General features: G+C 37.6%; 1 protein-coding gene across 7 annotated transcripts in view; it reads left to right on the top strand.

Moving 5' to 3' along the window:
- ZNF568 (zinc finger protein 568) overlaps positions 1 to 18,159 on the top strand; it is a 38,167-nt gene extending 20,008 nt beyond the window's left edge. For 6 of the 7 annotated variants that reach the window (XM_007122055.4, XM_055079101.1, XM_028478113.2 and 3 more), the window contains 3 exons: positions 11,351 to 11,477; positions 11,745 to 11,840; positions 15,410 to 18,159. In XM_007122055.4, the coding sequence (XP_007122117.1) occupies positions 11,351 to 11,477; positions 11,745 to 11,840; positions 15,410 to 16,986 (1,800 nt within the window). In that variant the 3' untranslated portion in view covers positions 16,987 to 18,159. Of the gene's footprint in view, positions 1 to 10,270; positions 10,315 to 10,664; positions 10,714 to 11,350; positions 11,478 to 11,744; positions 11,841 to 15,409 lie in introns of those variants that run through there. The other variant, XM_055079102.1, reaches the window with a different exon arrangement.
- The last annotated feature ends 1,559 nt before the right edge of the window (positions 18,160 to 19,718 follow it).

Raw genomic sequence — 19,718 nt, 5'->3', positions numbered from 1 at the left:
TTGGTCTATAATTTTCTTTTTTTGTGATATCTTTTTCTGGTTTTGGTATCAGGGTGATGGTGGCTTTGTAGAATGAATTTGGGAGTATTCCTCCCTCTTGCAATTTTTGGAAGAGTTTGAGAAGGATGGGTGTTAGCTCTTCTCTAAATGTTTGATAGAATTCGCCTGTGAAGCCATCTGGTCCTGGACTTTTGTTTGTTGGAAGATTTTTAATTACTGTTTCAATTTCATTACTTGTGATAGGTCTGTTTGTATTTTCTAATTCTTCCTGGCTCAGTCTTGGAAAATTGTACCTTTCCAGAATTTGTCCATTTCTTCATGGTTGTCCATTTTATTGGCATATGGTTGTTTGTAGTAGTCTCTTATAATCCTTTGTATTTCTGCTTCTCAAAGAACCAGCTTTTAGTTTTATTGATCTTTGCTATTTTCTTCATTTCTATTTCATTTATTTCTGCTCTGATCTTTGTGATTTCTTTCCTTCTACTGACTTTGGGTTTTGTTTGTTCTTCTTTCTCTAGTTTTTTAAAGTGTAGGGTTAGATGGTTTATTTGAGATTTTTCTTGTTTCTTGAGGCGAGATTGTATTGCTGTAAACTTCCCTCTTAGAACTGCTTTTGCTGCGTCCCATAGGTTTTGGGTTGCCGTGTTTTCACTGTCATTTATTTCTATGTATTTTTTAGTTTTTTCTTTGATTTCTTCAGTGATCTCTTGGTTATTTAGTAGTGCACTGTTTAGCCTCCATGTATTGTGTTTTTTACAGGTTTTTTTCCTGTAATTGATTTCCAGTCTCATAGCATTGTGGTCAGAAAAGATGCTTGATACGATTTCAATTTTCTTAAATTTTCCAAGGCTTGATTTGTGACCCAGGATGTGATCTATCCTGGAGAATGTTCCATGTGCACTTGAGAAGAAAGTGTATTCTGCTGCTTTGGGGTGGAATGTTCTATAAATATCAGTTAGATCTATCTGATCTGTTGTGTCATTTAAACCTTGTGTTTCCTTATTTGTTTTGTGTTTGGATGATCTGTCCATTGGTGTAAGTGGGGTATTAAAGTCCCCTACTATTATTGTGTTACCGTCAACTTCTTTCATAGTTGTTAGCATTTGCCTTATGTATTGCGGTGCTCCTATGTTGGGTGCATAAACATTTATAATTGTTGTATCTTCCTCTTGGATTGATCCTTTGATCATTATGTAGTGTCCCTCCTTATCGCTTGTAACAGTCTTTATTTTAAAGTCTATTTTATCTGATACGAGTATTGCTACTCCAGCTTTCTTTTGATGTCCATTTGCATGGAGTATGTTTTTCCATCCCTTCACTTGCAGTCTGTATGTATCCCTAGGTCTGAAGTGGGTCTCTTGTTGACAGCATATATATGGGTCTTGTTTTTGTATCCATTCAGCCAGTCTGTGTCTTTTGGTTAGGTCATGTAGTCCATTTACATTCAAGGTTATTATCGATATGTATGTTCCTATTACTGTTTTCTTAATTGTTTTGGGTTTGTTTTTGTCAGTCTTTTTCTTCTCTTGTGTTTCCCACTTAGAGAAGTTCCTTTAGCATTTGTTGTAAACCTGGTTTGGTGGTGCTGAATTCTCTTAGCTTTTTTTGCTCGTCTGAAAAGCTTTTGACTTCTCCATCAAATCTGAATGAGATCCTTGCTGGGTAGAGTAATCTTGGTTGTAGGTTTTTCTCTTTCATCACGTTAAGTATATCCTGTCATTTCCTTCTGGCCTGCAGAGTTTCTGCTGAAAAATCAGCTGATAACCTTATGGGGATTCCTTTGTATGTTATTTTTTGTTTTTCCCTTGCTGCTTTTAATATTTTTTCTTTGAATTTCATTTTTGTTAGTTTGATTAGGATGTGTCTTAGTGTGTTTCTCCTAGGGTTTATCCCGTATGGGACTCTCTGTGCTTCGGTGACTATTTCTTTTCCCATGTGAGGGAAGTTTTCAACTATAATCTCTTCAAATATTTTCTCAGACCCTTTCTTTTTCTCTTCTTCTTCTGGGACCCCTATAATTCGAATGTTGGTGTGTTTATTGTTGTCCCAGAGGTGTCTGAGATTGTCTTCAATTCTTGTCATTCTTTTTTCTTTATTCTGCTCCTCGGCAGTTATTTCCACCATTTTGTCTTCCAGCTCACTTATTTGTTCTTCTCCCTTAGTTATTCTGTTATTGATTCCTTCTAGTGTATTTTTCACTTCAGTTACTGTGCTGTTCATCTCTGTTTTTTCTTTAGTTCTTCTAGATCTTTGTTAAACATTTCTTGTATTTTCTCAATCCTTGCCTCCATTCTATTTCCGAGATTCTGGATCATCTTTACTCTCATTACTCTGAATTCTTTTTCAGGTAGATGGCCTATTTCCTCTTCATTTATTTGGTCTTGTAGGTTTTTACCTTGCTCCTTCATCTGTGACATATTTTTTTGCTGTCTCTTTTTTTTTTTCTTTTTTATGAGTGGGATTGTGTTCCTGTCTTACTGGTTGTTTGGCCTGAGGCTTCCAACACTGGAGTTTGTAGGCTATTGGGTAGAGCTGGGTCTTGATGCTGAGATGAACTCTGTGAGACCTCACTGCATTGAATATTCCCTGGGGTCTGAGGTTCTCTGTTAGTCCAGTGGTTCAGACTTGGAGCTCCCACTGCCTGACCCCGTGCTCATGAACCAGGATCCCGCAATCACCCGGGCCAGCAAAAAAAAAAAAAGAACAATAACAAAGTAAAAAATAAAATTAGACTAGGAAACTAACAGATATGTTAGGAAGAATATAAAATTTAAAATATAGCTATATCAACAACCGGAAGGTACATCTGTACCACAATAATAAAAAAGAGGAGGGAAAAGAAAAGGAAAAAAAAGGAGGCGGGGGAAGGCCTTGGCTATGGAGGGCAGGGCCTAAGCAAGGGAGAGGTTTGGGTGGTGGGTGGGGCCAATGCTCAGGACCCACAGGGCTGGAAAAGGCCCTGGGGGCTGTGGGGGGTGAGGCTTAGGCTCAAGGAACAGAAGAGGCCCAGGTGTGCCCCCCACCCCTGGTCTCAGAGGGCAACGAACCTCTCTTGTGTTTCCAATTGTCTATCTTGAATTGGGGAATATTTGTGGGATTCTGAGACTTCCTGCTGACTTGGAGAAGTATAATATGATGGATAAAAATATGGGCTCTGCAGCTACACTGCTTGGGCTGGAATTTCAACTCTACCACGTAGTAGCTTTATGACCCTAGGAAAGTTAACTCTTAATGCTGGTTTCCTTACCTTTCAAATGGATAATAACAGTAGCTACTTCATAACCTTAATAGGGGAATTTTGGAAGTTAATATATCTAAAGAAATTCTAACAATGCTTGGCATATAAGTACTCAATAGATGACAGTGATGATGATATTGATGGTAGTAATGGTCATAGAGATAGCTTCTGAGAAACATTAATTGTGATTCAGCTTTTGGTAATTTCCATTTATATTTCCCATTTTTCTATCTTATTTATACTGTTTCTTGAATATTCTTCCAAATATGGGATATATATTTCTTTCTTAGAGCCTTTGCAGGTAAAGATTTTTCCTTATTTGGGTACTGAAGTTTTTAAATGGAGAGGAAGAGTTGGTTTTTGTGATCAAGTAACATTCTTTTCTAAAAATTTATCATTTGTTTTTTACTTTCTGTCACACCTCTCTCATAGTTTTGATTCTCATCCCACGACTGTAAATATAAGAAAGAAACAAAAACCTAAGACCCTTTCTTTGATGCTTAACTGTTGATTCTGACCTTGGCCCTTTACCTACCATGTATGTTCTTTTTTTCTTTTTTTTTTTTTTGAATTTTATTTTGTTATTATTTTTAATACAGCAGGTACTTATTAGTTATCTATTTATTTATTTGTTTGTTTGTTTGTTTATTTATTTATTTTGGCGGTATGCAGGCCTCTCACTGTTGTGGTCTCTCCTGTTGCGGAGCACAGGCTCCGGATGCACAGGCTCAGCGGCCATGGCTCACAGGCCCAGCCGCTCCGCGGCATATGGGATCTTCCCGGACCGGGGCACGAACCCATGTCCCCTGCATTGGCAGGCAGACTCTCAACCACTGCACCACCAGGGAAGCCCTAGTTATCTCTTTTATACATATTAATGTATATATGTCAATCCCAATCTCCCAATTAATCCCACCACCACCACCAACACAACCCCACTCCCACTTTCCCCCCTTGGTGTCCATACGTTTGTTCTCTACATCTGTGTCTCTATTCCTGCCTTGCAAACCAGTTCATCTGTACCATTTTAGATTCCACATATAATCATTTATATACAATATTTGTTTTTCTGACTTACTTCACTCTGTATGAGAGTCTCTAGGTCCATCCACGTGTCTACAGGCGCCAATTTTGTTCCTTTTTATGGCTGAGTAATATTCCTTTTATATGTATACCACATCTTCTTTATCCATTCGTCGGTTGATGGGCATTTCGGTTGATTCCATGACCTGGCTATTGTAAATAGTGCTGCAGTGAACATTGGGGTGCATGTGTCTTTTTGAATTATGGTTTTCTCTGGGTATATGCCCAGTAGTGGGATTCCTGAGTCATATGGTAATTCTGTTTTTAGATCTGTTTGTAGATTTTCTGATGATGCCCATTCTAACTGGTGTGAGGTGATACCTAATTGTAGTTTTGATTTGCATTTCTCTAATAATTAGTGATGTTGAGCAGCTGTTCATGTGCTTCTTGGCCATCTGTGTGTCTTCTTTGGAGAAATGTCTATTTAGGTCTTCTGCCCATTTTTGGATTGGGTTATTTGTTTTTTTAATATTGAGCTGCATGAGCTATTTATATATTTTGGAGATTAGTCCTGTGTCCATTGATTCGTTTGCAAATATTTTCTCCCATTCTGAGGGTTGTCTTTTCATCTTGTTTATAGTTACCTTTGCTGTGCAAAAGCTTTTAAGTTTCATTAGGTCCCATTTGTTTATTTTTGTTTTCATTTCCATTACTCTAGGACGTGGGTCAAAAAAGATCATGCTGTGATTTATGTCAAAGCTTGTTCTTCCTGTTTTCCTCTAAGAGTTTTATAGTGTCCGATCTTACATTTAGGTCTCTACTCCATTTTGAGTTTATTTTTGTGTATGGTGTTAGTCAGTGTTCTAATTTCATTCTTTTACATGTAGCTGTCCAGTTTTCCCAGCACCACTTACTGAAAGGCTGTCTTTTCTCCATTGTGTATCTTGCCTCCTTTGTCATAGATTAGTTGACCATAGGTACGTTGGTTTATCTATGGGCTTTCTATCCTGTTTCATTGGTCTATATTTCTGTTTTTGTGCCAGTACCATATTGTCTTGATTCCTGTAGCTTTGTAGTATAGTCTGCAGTCAGGAAGTCTGATTCCTCCAGCTCTGTTTTTTTCCCTCAAGATTGCTTTGGCTAGTCAGGGTCTTTTGTGTCTCCATACAAATTTTAAGATTTTTTGTCCTAGTTCTGTAAAAAATGCCATTGGTATTTTGATAGGGATTGTATTGAATCTATAGATTGCTTTGGGTAGTATAGTCATTTTCACAATGTTGATTCTATCCATTCACAAAGATAGTATATCCCTTCATCTGTGTCACCTTTGATTTCTTTCATCAGTGTCTTATGGTTTTCTGAGTACAGGTCTTTTACCTCCTTAGGTACGTTTATTACAGGTATTTTATTCTTTTTGTAGCAATGGTGAATGGGATTGTTTCCTTAATTTCTCTTTCTGATCATTCGTTGTTAGTGTATATGAATGCAAGACATTTGTGTGCATTAATTTTGTATGCAGCAACTATACCAGATTCATTGATTAGCTCTAGTCGTTTTCTTGTGGCATCTTCAGGATTATCTATGTATAGTATCATGTCATCTGCAAACAGTGACAGTTTTATTTCTTTTCCAATTTGTATTCCTTTTATTTCTTTTTCTTCTCTGATTGCCATGGCTAAGACTTCCAAAACTATATTGAATAATAGTGGCAAGAGTGGACATCCTTGTATTGTTCCTGATCTTAGAGAAAATACTTTTAGTTTTTCACCATTGAGAATGATTTTTGCTGTGGGTTTGTCATATATGGCTTTTATTATGTTGAGGTAGGTTCCCTCTGTGCCCACTTTCTGGACAGTTTTTATCATAAATCGGTGTTGAATTTTATCAAAAGCTTTTTCTGCATCTATTGAAATGATCATATGGTTTTTAGTCTTCAATTTGTTAATATGGTGTATCACATTGATTGATTTGCATATATTAAAGAATCCTTTCATCCCTGGGATAAAACCCACTTGATCATGTTGTATTATCCTTTTAATGTGCTGTTGGATTCTGTTTGCTATCATTTTGTTGAGGATTTTTGCATCTATTTTCATCTGTTATATTGGTCTGTAATTTTCTTTTTTGTAGTATCTTTGTCTGATTTTGGTATCAGAGTGATGGTGGTCTTGTAGAATGAGTTTGGGAGTGTTCCTCCCTCTGCAATTTTTTGGAAGAGTTTGAGGAGGATGGGTGTTAGCTCTTTTCTGAATGTTTGATAGAATTCACCTGTGAAGCCATCTGATCCTGTACTTTTGTTTGTTGGGAGATTTTTAATCACAGTTTCAATTCCGTTACTTGTGATTGGTCTGTTCATATTTTTCTTCCTGGTTCAGTCTTGGAAGGTTACACCTTTCTAAGAATTTGTCCATTGCTCACGTTGTCCATTTTATTGGCACAGAGTTGCTTGTCATAGTCTCTTATGATGCTTTGTATTTCTGTGGTGTCCATTGTAACTTCTCCTTTTTCATTTCTAAGTTTATTGATTTGAGTCCACTCTTTCTTTTTCTTGATGAGTCTGGCTAAAGGTTTATCAATTTTGTTTATCTTTTCAAAGAACCAGCTTTTCCTTTTATTGAGCTTTGCTATTGTTTTGTTTCTATTTCATTTATTTCTGCTCTGATCTTTATGATTTCTTTCCTTCGACTAACTTTGGGGTTTTTTTCTCTCTCTAGTTCCTTTAGGTGTAAGGTTAGATTGTTTATTTGAGATTTTTTTTGTTTCTTGAGGTAGGGTACTTTTTGATTTCCTCTTTGATTTCTTCAGTGATCTCTTCGTTATTTAGTAACGTATTGTTTAGCTTTCATGTGTTTGTGTTTTTTCCTTTTTTCCGTGTAATTTATTTCTAATCTCATAGCATTGTGGTCAGAAAAGATGCTTGATATGATTTCAATTTTCTTAAATTTACCTCCTATCCTGGAGAATGTTCCATGTGCACTTGAGAAGAAAGTGTAATCTGCATCTTTCAGATAGAATGTCCTATAAATATGAATTAAATCTATCTGGTCTATTATGTCAGTTAAAGCTTGTGTTTCCTTATTAATTTTCTGTCTGGATGATCTGTCCATTGGTGTAAGTGAGGGTTAAAGTCCCCCACTATTATTGTGTCACTGTTGATTTCATCTTTTATGGCTGTTAGCATTTGCCTTATGTATTTAGCTGCTCCTATGTTGGGTGCGTATATATTTAAAATTGTTATATCTTTTTCTTGGGTTGCTCCCTTGATCATTATGTAATGTCCTTCCTTGTCTCTTGTAACATTCTTTATTTTAAAGTCTATTTATCTGATATGAGTATTGCTACTCCAGCTTTCTTTTGATTCCTATTTGCATGGAATATCTTTTTCCATCACCTCACTTTCAGTCTCTATGTGTCCCTAGGTCTGAAGTGGGTCTCTTGTAGACAGCATGTATATGGGTCTTTTTTTTTGTATCCATACAGCAAGTCTGTGTCTTTTGGTTGGAGTATTTAATCCATTCACATTTAAGGTAATTATCGATATCTTTGTTCCTATTACCATTTTCTTAATTGTTATGAGTTTGTTTTTGTAGGTCCTTTTCTTCTCTTGTGAGTCCCACTTAGAGAAGTTCCTTTAGCATTTGTTGTAGAGCTTGGTGGTGGTGCTGAATTCTCTTCTTTTGCTTGTCTGTAAAGCTTTTTACTTCTCCGTCGAATCTGAATGAGATCCTTGCTGGATAGAGTAATCTTGGTTGTAGATTCGTCCCTTTCATCACTTTTAATATATCGTGTCACTGCCTTCTGGCTTGCAGAGTTTCTGCTGAAAAATCAGCTGTTAACCAAATGGGAGTTCCCTTGTATGTTATTTGTCGTTTTTCCCTTGTTGCTTTTAATAATTTTTTTTGTCTTTAATTTTTGTCAATTTAATTACTATGTGTCTTGGTGTGTTTCTCCTTGGATTTATCCTGCCTGGGACTCTGCACTTCCTGGACTTGGGTGGTTATTTCCTTCCCCATGTTAGGGAATTTTTCGACTATAATCTCTTCAAATATTTTCTTGGGTCCTTTCTCTCTCTCTTTTCCTTCTGGGACCCCTATAATGTGAATGTTGTTGTGTTTAATGTTGTCCCAGAGGTCTCTTAGGCTGTCTTCATTTCTTTTCATTCTTTTTTTTTCTTTTTTTTTTCACATCTTTATTGGAGTATAAATGCTTTACAATGTTGTGTTAGTTTCTGCTGTATAACAAAGTGAATCAGCTATATGTATACATATATCCCCATGTTCTCTCCCTCTTGAGCCTCCTTCCACCCTCCCCATCCCATCCCTCTGGGTTGTCACAAAGCACTGAGCTGATCTCCTTGTGCTATGCAGCTGCTTCCTTCTAGCCATCCATTTTACATTTGGTAGTGTATATATGTCAATGCTACTCTCTCACTCCATCCCAGTTTTCCCTCCCCCCCGTGCCCTCAAGTCCATTCTCTATGTGTGCGTCTTTATTCCTGACCTGCCACTAGGTTCATCAGTACCGCTCTTTTAAATTCCATATATATGCGTTAGCATACAGTATTTGTTTTTCTCTTTCTGACTTACTTCACTCTGTATGACAGATTCTAGGTCCATCTGCCTCACTACAGATAACTCAGTTTTCTTCCTTTATATGGCTGAGTAATAATCCATTTCATTCTTTTTTCTTTATTCTGTTCTGCAGCAGTGAATTCCACCATTCTGTCTTCCAGTTCACTTATCCATTCTTCTGCCTCAGTTATTCTGCTATTGATTCCCTCTAGTGTATTTTTCTTTTCAGTTATTGTATTGTTCATCTCTGTTTTTTTGTTCTTTAATTCTTCTAGGTCTTTGTTAAACATTTCTTGCATCTTCTCCATCTTTGCCTCCATTCTTTTTCTGAGGTCTTGGATCATCTTCATTATCATTATTCTGAATTCTTTTTATGGAAGATTGCCTATTTCCACTTCATTTAGTTGTTTTTCTGGTGTTTCATCTTGTTCCTTCATCTGGTACATAGTCCTCTGCCGTTTCATTTTGTCTGTCTTTCCGTGAATGTGGTTTTCGTTCCACAGGCTGCAGGATTGTAGTTCTTTTTGCTTCTTCTGTCTTCCCTCTGGTGGATGAGTCTATATAAGAGGCTTGTGTAAGCTTCCTGATGGGAGAGACTGGTAGTAGGTAGAGCTGGTGTTGCTCTGGTGGGCAGAGCTCAGTAAAACTTTAATCCACTTGTCTGCTGATAGGTAGGGCTGAGTTCCCTCCCTGTTGGTTGTTTGGCCTGAGGTGACCCAGCACTGGAGGCTACATGTTCTTTGGTGGGGCTAATGGTGGACTCCGGGAGGGCTCCTGCCAAAGAGTACTTCCCAGAACTTCTGCTGCCAGTGTCCTTGTCCGCATGGTGAGCCACAGCCACCCCCTGCCTCTGCAGGAGACCCTCAAACACTAGCAGGTAGGTCTGCTTCTCCTATGCGGTCACTGATCCTTCCGCCTGGGTCCTGATGTGCACACTGGTTTGTGTGTGCTCTCCGAGTGGAGTCTCTGTTTCCCCCAGGCCTAGCTATTTCCTACAATCAAATCCTGCCAGCCTTCAAAGTCTGCTTCTCTGGGAATTCCCCCTCCCCTTGCCTGACCCCCGGGTTGGCAGTCAAGGCATGGGGCTCAGAACCCTCGCTCCAGTGGGGCTGCAGGATTGTAGTTCTTTTTGCTTCTTCTGTCTTCCCTCTGGTGGATGAGTCTATATAAGAGGCTTGTGTAAGCTTCCTGATGGGAGAGACTGGTAGTAGGTAGAGCTGGTGTTGCTCTGGTGGGCAGAGCTCAGTAAAACTTTAATCCACTTGTCTGCTGATAGGTAGGGCTGAGTTCCCTCCCTGTTGGTTGTTTGGCCTGAGGTGACCCAGCACTGGAGGCTACATGTTCTTTGGTGGGGCTAATGGTGGACTCCGGGAGGGCTCCTGCCAAAGAGTACTTCCCAGAACTTCTGCTGCCAGTGTCCTTGTCCGCATGGTGAGCCACAGCCACCCCCTGCCTCTGCAGGAGACCCTCAAACACTAGCAGGTAGGTCTGCTTCTCCTATGCGGTCACTGATCCTTCCGCCTGGGTCCTGATGTGCACACTGGTTTGTGTGTGCTCTCCGAGTGGAGTCTCTGTTTCCCCCAGGCCTAGCTATTTCCTACAATCAAATCCTGCCAGCCTTCAAAGTCTGCTTCTCTGGGAATTCCCCCTCCCCTTGCCTGACCCCCGGGTTGGCAGTCAAGGCATGGGGCTCAGAACCCTCGCTCCAGTGGGTGGTATAATTGTTCTCCAGTTTGTGAATCACCCACCCAGCAGTTATGGGATTTGATTTTATTGTGATTGTGCCCCTCCTACCGTCTCATTGCTGCTTCTCCTTTGTCTTTGGATGTCAGGTACCTTTTTCATGAGTTCCAGTGTCTTCCTGTCAATGATTGTTCAGAGGTTAGTTGTGATTCCGGTGCTCTCACAAGAGGGAGTGAGCACATGTCCTTCTACTCCACCATCTTGAACCAATCTACCATATATGTTCTTTACAACCACTCATATCCTTCTGCCATGGATTTGGCTCCCAATTTTCGGTTGATGGCTAACAAATTCTCATCTCCTTTCTTCATACCTCCAACTGCATAGTGGACATTTCCATTTGGAAGTCCTATAGAAATATCAAATTTTGCATGTTCAAATTTTCATACCTCTCCTCCTTCCTCCAGCCTATTTCTCCTCCTTCCCCACTATTTCCATGTCCTCTTTCTTACTATATTACATAATTGCTTGGACAGGTTCTGAGCCAGTTACCTATGAATCATGTCTATGTCATCTCTGTCACAGCCTAGTATAAATCAGTTACCACTATTTCCAGCTTCCTGAATAATAGATGATGAATTCGTCAGTTTGCTGATTCAATAATTAACATAACTTCTACAGGATATTTCTATTACGGTATATTTTCCCCTATAGTATAAATACAAAATTAATTAAATATGCAAACCTGGTATATGATATCTGATCAGCTAAATGGCTTCTTAGATGTTTTGACCACAGTGTTTAGTTTTGATGACTTCAAATTGTCTTTTTACAGGGAACAGTAACATTTAAGGATGTGGCTGTGGACCTCACCCAGGAGGAATGGCAGCAAATGAAACCTGCTCAGAGGGACTTGTACCGTGATGTGATGCTGGAGAACTATAGCAACCTAGTCACAGTGGGTAAGGGTAGATTTGCAATTTTACACAGAATTCTTTTCTATCTTTGAAATGTGTGAAGACTTCAACTTGCCAGATGTCTTTAACTAGCCTTCCCTTTCTTCATTTGATTGTATGTGCTTGTCTTTAGGGTAAAGGCTAATTACAGGAACTGTGGAAGTTCCTCCATCCTCATCTTTCATAGGCCCTCAAGTCCCCAGGACTCAACCCAAGGTCTGGATGGTTGTATCCAGCATTAATATCCAAGTCCTTTGTTGTCTCTCATAATAGGCTGCCAAGTCACCAAACCAGATGTGATCTTCAAGTTGGAGCAGGAAGAGGAGCCATGGGTGATAGAAGAAGAAATGCTTGGGAGGCCCTGTCCAGGTGAATAAGTGAAAATGCAGGTCTGAATGAGAAAGACACATGACAGTTGTTCAGGGGGTTGATACCATTTCACATTTTCCAAGATTCGCTTAAGTCTTCTAGAGTGACAAAAGGTATGAATGCCTTGGATTATGGTGACACTTCCAAATACTGTATTGGAGCTATCTTCCTTTTTTCAAATTTTAGATACCAAAACTTCCCTAGTTCATTTACAGCGTTACTTTCAGGATTGGTGTCCCTCTCTATGATCCTTAAGCTCTCTCTTTCCTTTGTGTTCATAGGGTTTTTTCTTATGCATTCAATATTTTGTGGATGTATAGTATTTTTAAAACGTATTTGTTTCAGAGTTAGATTCCTTTTCTTTCTATTTTGAAAAGCCTCAGGTTTGTTTTGTAACAATACTCACACTTTCCATTGTACTTCACAACTCTCACAATCCCACATAGGTTTAAAAGTTTCTGGCTTACGAATTGTTACCTCCTTCCTGCTTATTTACACCTTTCATTCCTTTAATTTTTTTGAAATATAATATGTGCACACTTAGTTACAAAATATAAACAGTCCAAAAGATAACATTGAAAAGTGAGTCTGTCTCTTACCCTTGATACTCAGTCCCTTTCTTTTCCCAGTTGAGTACTGGGAATAGCCAGTTGTGCTGGCTATTCTTTTTTTTGCTTTTAATTTTATTTACTTATTTTTATCTGCATTGGGTCTTCGTTGCTACGCATGGGCTTTCTCTAGTTGCAGCAAGCAGGGGCTACTCTTCATTGTGGTGCACGGGCTTCTCATTGTGGTTGCTTCTCTTGTTGCAGAGCACGGGCTCTAGGCACATGGGCTTCAGTGGTCGTGGCACACAGTCTCAGTAGTTGTGGCTCGTGGGCTTTAGAGCACAGGCTCAATAGTTGTGGTGCATGGGCTTAGTTGCTCTGCAGCATGTGGGATCTTCCCAGACCAGGGCTCGAACCGGTGTCGCCTGCATCGGCAGGCGGATTCTTAACCACTGTGCCACCACAGAAGCCCTGTGCTGGCTATTCTTGATTGTTTATTTCACCATAAAAATTTTACATTCAACTGTCTCTTTCCAGAGAAAAACTTGTTGGATTTTTTGTTGGGAATGTGTTAGAAGTATAACTTTCAGAGTGCTGACATCTTTATAACATCAAGGTTTTCTATCCAATAACATGTTCTCTGTCTTTGTTCAGATCTTTCTATTTTTGTGTCCTTGAGAAATGCTTTCCAAGGTTTCCTTTATACCTTTTGTAAATTTCCTACTAAGTTTATACCTAAGTAACAGACAAGAGAAAAAAATCAGTACTAGAAGAATTGGAAAGGACCCTGTAAAACCATCTTTATTTATAGATGATAAGATTATATCCCTTAAAACACAAGAGAATCAACTGCAACAAATAGTAAGAGACTCCAGTGATATGGTAGGGTATCAAATTAACAAATAAAAACCAGTAGTTTTCATGTATACTTCAACAACCGAGTAGAAGATATAAGGAAAAGGAAACCACATTTATAGTCATAACAGTATAGGTAAAATACTATTCTGGCCATGGGCTCATGGAGCTTATAATTTAGTGGGAACTGGAGTCCCTGAGGTTTTGCAAACAAGCAAATATCTTTTTTTAAAACCTTTATATTTAGTTGATAGTTAGCTGTGTATAAAATTCTTGAGCCATACTGTCTTTCCTAGAGGTTTTGTAGACAGTTCCCTGAAGACTTTAGATAGTTCTCTGCTGCCTCTTGGCTTTGAATTGTTGCTTGGAGAAATCTGAAGCCTGATTCTTTTCCCTCATAGATGACTTGATTTATTTGCCTGGATGCCCATAAGTTTGTTTTTCTTGAAAGCTTTAGAACTTTATGAGGCTTATTGATCAGTCAATATCAGTTTTTCCTCTAAGCTTGTATTTTCATGTTTTTTAATTCTTGTAGTGTGGTATAGATCTGAATACTGGTTCCTTTTATAACTATCATTCCTCATCTTTGAATAAGGTTATTTCCTGCTGGACCCACTATTTACAGAAGGAGAGTGCTGGAGATTGTCTAGAAAAATACTCTTGAGCTAGTAGGAAGCCTCTATTGCTCGTATTGACTTCCTCTGTCATATAAGGTTTGGTGTTAAGAGTTGGTTTGCCCTTTACTTCTTCTGAATCAGAGATTATTAATTGCATGCTTCCTCTAACACTCAGTATCTCTTCTACCCTCCTATGCCAGCATCTTGCTTATACAAGAATAATGGCTATTTGCATCTCCTTGTTTAGCTCTGCCTTTCCTACCATTTGACAGGGCCAGAAGAAGGCCATTATGTTCCTGCCACCATGCAGTCTTAACACGTCTGGATTCCACTTCTGTCCACAGGGTGTGCCTTCTGTTTTGGAGAACTCTGTTCACCATGCTTTCTGTCTAAGATAAGAAAGAACAGCCAGTGTCTGGGTTTCTTCCCTACCTGGTTCAGTCTACCCTCTGGTCTTTCCTTTTACTCTGGAATTGGAGTTTAGCTGTCTTTTAGTTTTATTGAGGATATACTTTCTTTTCTGTTTCTTTTTCATGTTTGCAGAGAGGAGAGGACACAGAGATGTTTAATTCCACCATATTCAAACAGGAATTCCTCTTCTATATTTGATCCTGTGGATCACCCTTCCTGGAAATGTCTTCTTTTCTGTAAAGGATTCTGATTTCTCCTCCGTTCCTGTTTATTTTTTCTTATTCCTTTATGAACTGTGTTTTACATGACTCCTTTTCTCCAGCCCTCACTGAGCATTATCCAAAATAGTTCTAAATTACATATAGACTCCTTTTTCCTTTATGTACCTTCATGATATAGATGTTTTCATGCCTTCAAATCAGTATATAACTCCAGACTTTAAATTAATCCTCTGTTTTTCAGCCCCACTCTTATCCCTGCCTTTTAAGGACCTAAATCCTCCAATTTTTGAGCTTTTCTAGTGTTTTGTTGTCAAATCACTTTGTTGGACGTTTGCATCTTCATAGCACAAAACTTGAATTTCTTAGCTATGCTATCAGTTGACAGTTTTCTTACCCTTTTGCCTTCCAGTATTTTGTTGAAATGTCTTGTTTACCCTTCTTTTTACTCCTATTTCCTTTGTTCTGATGGGTTTGAATCTTTATTCTTTTACTGTCATTTCAATGGAATTTTAAGAAGTGGGAGAAATAAACATATACATTCGATCTGTTTTGTTTAACCACAAGTGTTAATTTTATCCTCTAGTCATTTGACTTGCTATCCAGTCATTTATGTGTTTGCCCTTTCATCTTAATTATTCTATTCATTTTACTGTTATCTGCATTGTATAAGTATGTTTTTTAAATCAATCAAAGTAGCTTGGGCCTATTAATGGCAGTTTTCTCTCCATAATATTATCTATAGGAGTTAACTTCTCAAATCTTAGAAACTAGGGACATTTGCACTTTGGATTTCTTTCATATTGGGAGACTAAAGCCAATATCAAAGATCAACCCCACTTTGGCAAATTTCTGAAATGTTATCAATAATGCAGTAGGAGAAAAATTCAAAAGTTATAATTTTTGGTCCTCCATTTTAGAAGTTTGGGAAGATGATGAACAGATCAAGGAGCAGCAGGAAACACTTGTGAGGAAAGTCACATCCATCTCCAAGAAAACTCTAATTAAGGAAAATGTCATTGAATGTAAAAAAGTTGCAAAAGTATTTCCTCTGGGCTCAGACATTGTTACTTCAAGACAAAACTTCTATGACTCATTTGATAAGGGTTTTGAACATAATTTAGACTTACTTAGTTATGAGAAAGGCTGTATAAGAGAGAAAAATTATGAGTGTAATAAGTATGAGAAACCATTTTACCATTGCTCATCCCATGTTGTAACCCCCTTTAAGTGTAATCAGTGTGGACAAGACTTTAATCATAAATTTGACCTCATCAGACATGAGAGAATTCATGCTGGAGAGAAACTGTATGAATGTAAGGAATGTGGAAAAGCTTTCAGTAGGAAGGAAAATCTTATTACACATCAAAAAATTCATACTGGGGAAAAACCGTATAAGTGTAATGAATGTGGAAAAGCTTTCATTCAAATGTCAAACCTTATTAGACACCAGAGAATTCATACTGGAGAAAAACCTTATGCATGTAAGGATTGTTGGAAGGCCTTCAGTCAGAAATCAAATCTCATTGAACATGAGAGAATTCATACTGGAGAAAAACCCTATGAATGTAAGGAATGTGGAAAAGCCTTCAGCCAGAAGCAAAATCTTATTGAGCATGAGAAAATTCATACTGGCGAGAAACCTTATGCATGTAATGAATGTGGTAGAGCTTTTTCTCGAATGTCATCTGTTAATCTACATATGAGAAGTCACACAGGGGAGAAACCCTATAAATGTAATAAATGTGGAAAAGCCTTCTCTCAATGCTCAGTATTTATTATACATATGAGAAGTCATACAGGTGAGAAACCCTATGTATGCAGTGAATGTGGGAAAGCCTTCTCTCAAAGTTCATCCCTTACTGTACATATGAGAAATCATACAGCTGAGAAACCCTATGAATGTAATGAATGTGGAAAAGCCTTCAGCCGGAAAGAAAATCTCATTACACATCAAAAAATTCATACTGGAGAGAAACCTTATGAATGTAATGAATGTGGGAAAGCTTTTATTCAGATGTCAAACCTCATCCGACACCAGAGAATTCATACTGGTGAAAAACCCTATGCGTGTACAGTATGTGGGAAAGCCTTTAGTCAGAAATCAAATCTCACTGAACATGAGAAAATTCATACTGGAGAGAAACCCTATCATTGTAATCAATGTGGAAAAGCTTTCAGTCAGAGACAAAATCTCCTTGAACATGAAAAAATTCATACTGGAGAGAAACCATTTAAATGTAATGAATGCGGTAAAGCCTTCTCTCGAATCTCATCCCTTACTCTTCACGTTAGAAGTCATACAGGGGAGAAACCGTATGAATGTAATAAATGTGGAAAAGCCTTCTCTCAATGCTCATTACTTATAATACATATGAGAATTCACACCGGTGAGAAACCTTTTGAATGTAATGAATGCGGGAAAGCATTCTCTCAAAGAGCATCCCTTTCTATACATAAGAGAGGTCATACAGGTGAGAAACGCCGAGTATACTAAATGAATAAAAGCCTTCTCTTAAATTCAATCCATGCTTTACTTAACTGTGAAATATCTTGGCATAGTCTCAAAAAATGAAAAAGATCTTTATGAAAAAATTGTAAAGCTTTATTGAAGGGCAAAAGACTTGAGTAAATGGAGGGAAATACAACGGATGTAGATGGAAAAACCCAATATCATAAAAGATTTTTTCTCCCCAAATTAATCTGTGGACCTAATATAGTTCCAAACATCTAACAAGAATTTTCTAGGGTCTTTACCAAATGATTCTAAAATCCATATGAAATAAAAGTCTATGGATAGCTGAGACAATATTGAATAAGAGCAGAGAGGACACACCTACCATATACTATACATATTATGAAGTTATGGTCATATAATAGTGTGTGGTATTAGAACATTAATGGATAAATAAAAAGGATTTACAGAATAGAATGCCTAGAAGTAAATGAATGAATATATGCAAACTTGTTGTATATTAGACATGACATCGTGAATCAGTAGAAGAATGATGGCCTAGTCAATAAAAACAGTTGGAGTATTTGAATCTCCATATTGGGGAAAATAAAATTACATACAACCTTACAACATATAAAGAAAAAGAATTCCAAAGGATTTGAACACTGAAATATGAAAAGCCAAACTCTGAACTTCTTGAAAGGAAATAACAGGATATTGTCTATAACTTTGAGGCAGGGAAATATTTTTTAAAAGTACCCTGCCATTCCACTTCTGGATATACATCCTAAAGATATTCATAAATATGAATAAGAAATATATATATATATCTGAATTGAAAATAACATATATATTGAAGGGATAATGGATGAATAAAATGTGATATATTCAAATAATGGAATGGTATACAGCAGTTAAAAGCAATGAGCTTGGTCTGTATTGTGAACATGGTTGTTATCTAAAATAATGTTGAGTGAAAAGAAAATCAAGATCCAGATGAAACATACTATATAATAACATGTAAATTGGAGTGAAATCATTCACAAAGAATAGAATTGTTTTTATTATTGAAATATGTATGTAAAACTATTTTAAATGGATTAAAAAGGACACATACCAAATTATTGATAGTGTTGTCTCTGGCAGGAGATTAGGATTGAGGGTGTTGGTCAAAGGGGGCTTTTAGCTTTACTTGTAACTTTTATGCCTTAAAAAAAGATGGGTAGCATATAAAATAAATCTTAAAAGTTAATGATATACAATGGTGATATGGATATCTTATCTTAATAGTGTTTTTGTACTTATTTCTCAGGATTTATGGGCTAGGGGAAGCCTATACCCAGAGAATAAAATGTTACAATGGATTCATATGCCCTATCAGGTGCTGAACTATTTTGTCAAAAATATTTCCAGAAAAGTAGTAATTAAAAGTGATAGTTCTGTTTACTATATAATATGAAGTTAACATGTTTTATCAATCCCATGATGCTTTTTTTCCCCCACATTTTCACATTCTGAATTTAGAACTCAATTTTCAACCAAGTATATCTTAGATTCAAGGAAGTATATAATTATTTATTAAAAATTTGAAAATCAGAGGGCAGTGTGAGAAATCAAATGTGATCTACCATTTTAGGGCATCATCAAGGTCTAATGATCCCTACTCTCTCAATGTGTCTTGCATCATTTGGCAACTTGTTGGATTCATAGCTAATAAGTTAGTTGACTTGTTGGATTCATAGCTAATAAGTTAGTAATATGCTTAGAGTCATTGTGGAGAGAAAAAGATTTTCCTGAGAAATTAACTCTACAATAGTAGTCTTGCACTGTAAGTTTCGATACAACCAGCATAGGCATTAATATCATTGTTAATTATTACAATATTTTGAAACAAGAAAGCCTTTTATAGGCCATTTAAAAATATTTATTTATTTAATTATTTACTTGGCTGTGTCGGGTCTTAGTTGCGACACGCAGGATCTTCATTGAGGCATGTGGGATCTTTTGTTGCAGTGAGAGGGCTCCAGAGCACATGGGCTCTCTAGTTGTGGCACGCGGGCCCTCTGGTTGTGCCACACAGGCTCTAGAGTGTGTGCTTAGTAGTTGTGGTGCACGCCATGTGAGATCTTAGTTCCCTGACCAGGGATTGAACCAAACCCATGTTCCCTGCATTGGAAGGCAGATTCTTAACCACTGGACCGCCAGTCCCAAGAAAGACTTATATTTTCTTGAGGTAGCCATAAGCAATTATGTAAAATTGCTTCACTCTTCTACAACCCTTGTTTTATGTACCTATCTAGTTTTGGTTGGAAGCAGTGGTGGTCTAAGACCCTGAGCAGTAATAAGAGTTTCGCTCAAAGGATCTCATTCTCTGTAACAATACATGAATCACCCCTTCAGGTAATTTTTTAAAAAATTATACCACCTCTACGATATTACTTGACATACAGAAAACCATTAGTGCCTTCTTAAAAACATGATTAGGATTGGCGATGTTGTTCAAAAGGAATCTTTAGCTTTGAATGTTTGAATGTCAGCTGCATTTATTTTGAAGCTGATTTCACAAAACTAAATCTTTCTTAAACTAAATTTATGAAGTACAAGCATGAGTAATGTCAATTTCACTTTTATTAGCTATTTCTGAAGACCGACAGTGACTTATAATTGTAAATAGCAGGTGCTGATTTTTATGAAATCAATAATCTACCAAAACTTAAATATCGGGCTTCCCTGGTGGCGCAGTGGTTGAGAGTCCGCCTGCCGATGCAGGGGAC

The sequence above is a fragment of the Physeter macrocephalus genome, chromosome 17, assembly GCF_002837175.3.
Source record: "Physeter macrocephalus isolate SW-GA chromosome 17, ASM283717v5, whole genome shotgun sequence".
In the NCBI taxonomy this organism is placed as follows: domain Eukaryota; kingdom Metazoa; phylum Chordata; class Mammalia; order Artiodactyla; family Physeteridae; genus Physeter; species Physeter macrocephalus.
Note: the sequence above shows the minus strand (reverse complement) of the source record. Positions and strands in the feature narration are given on the sequence as shown.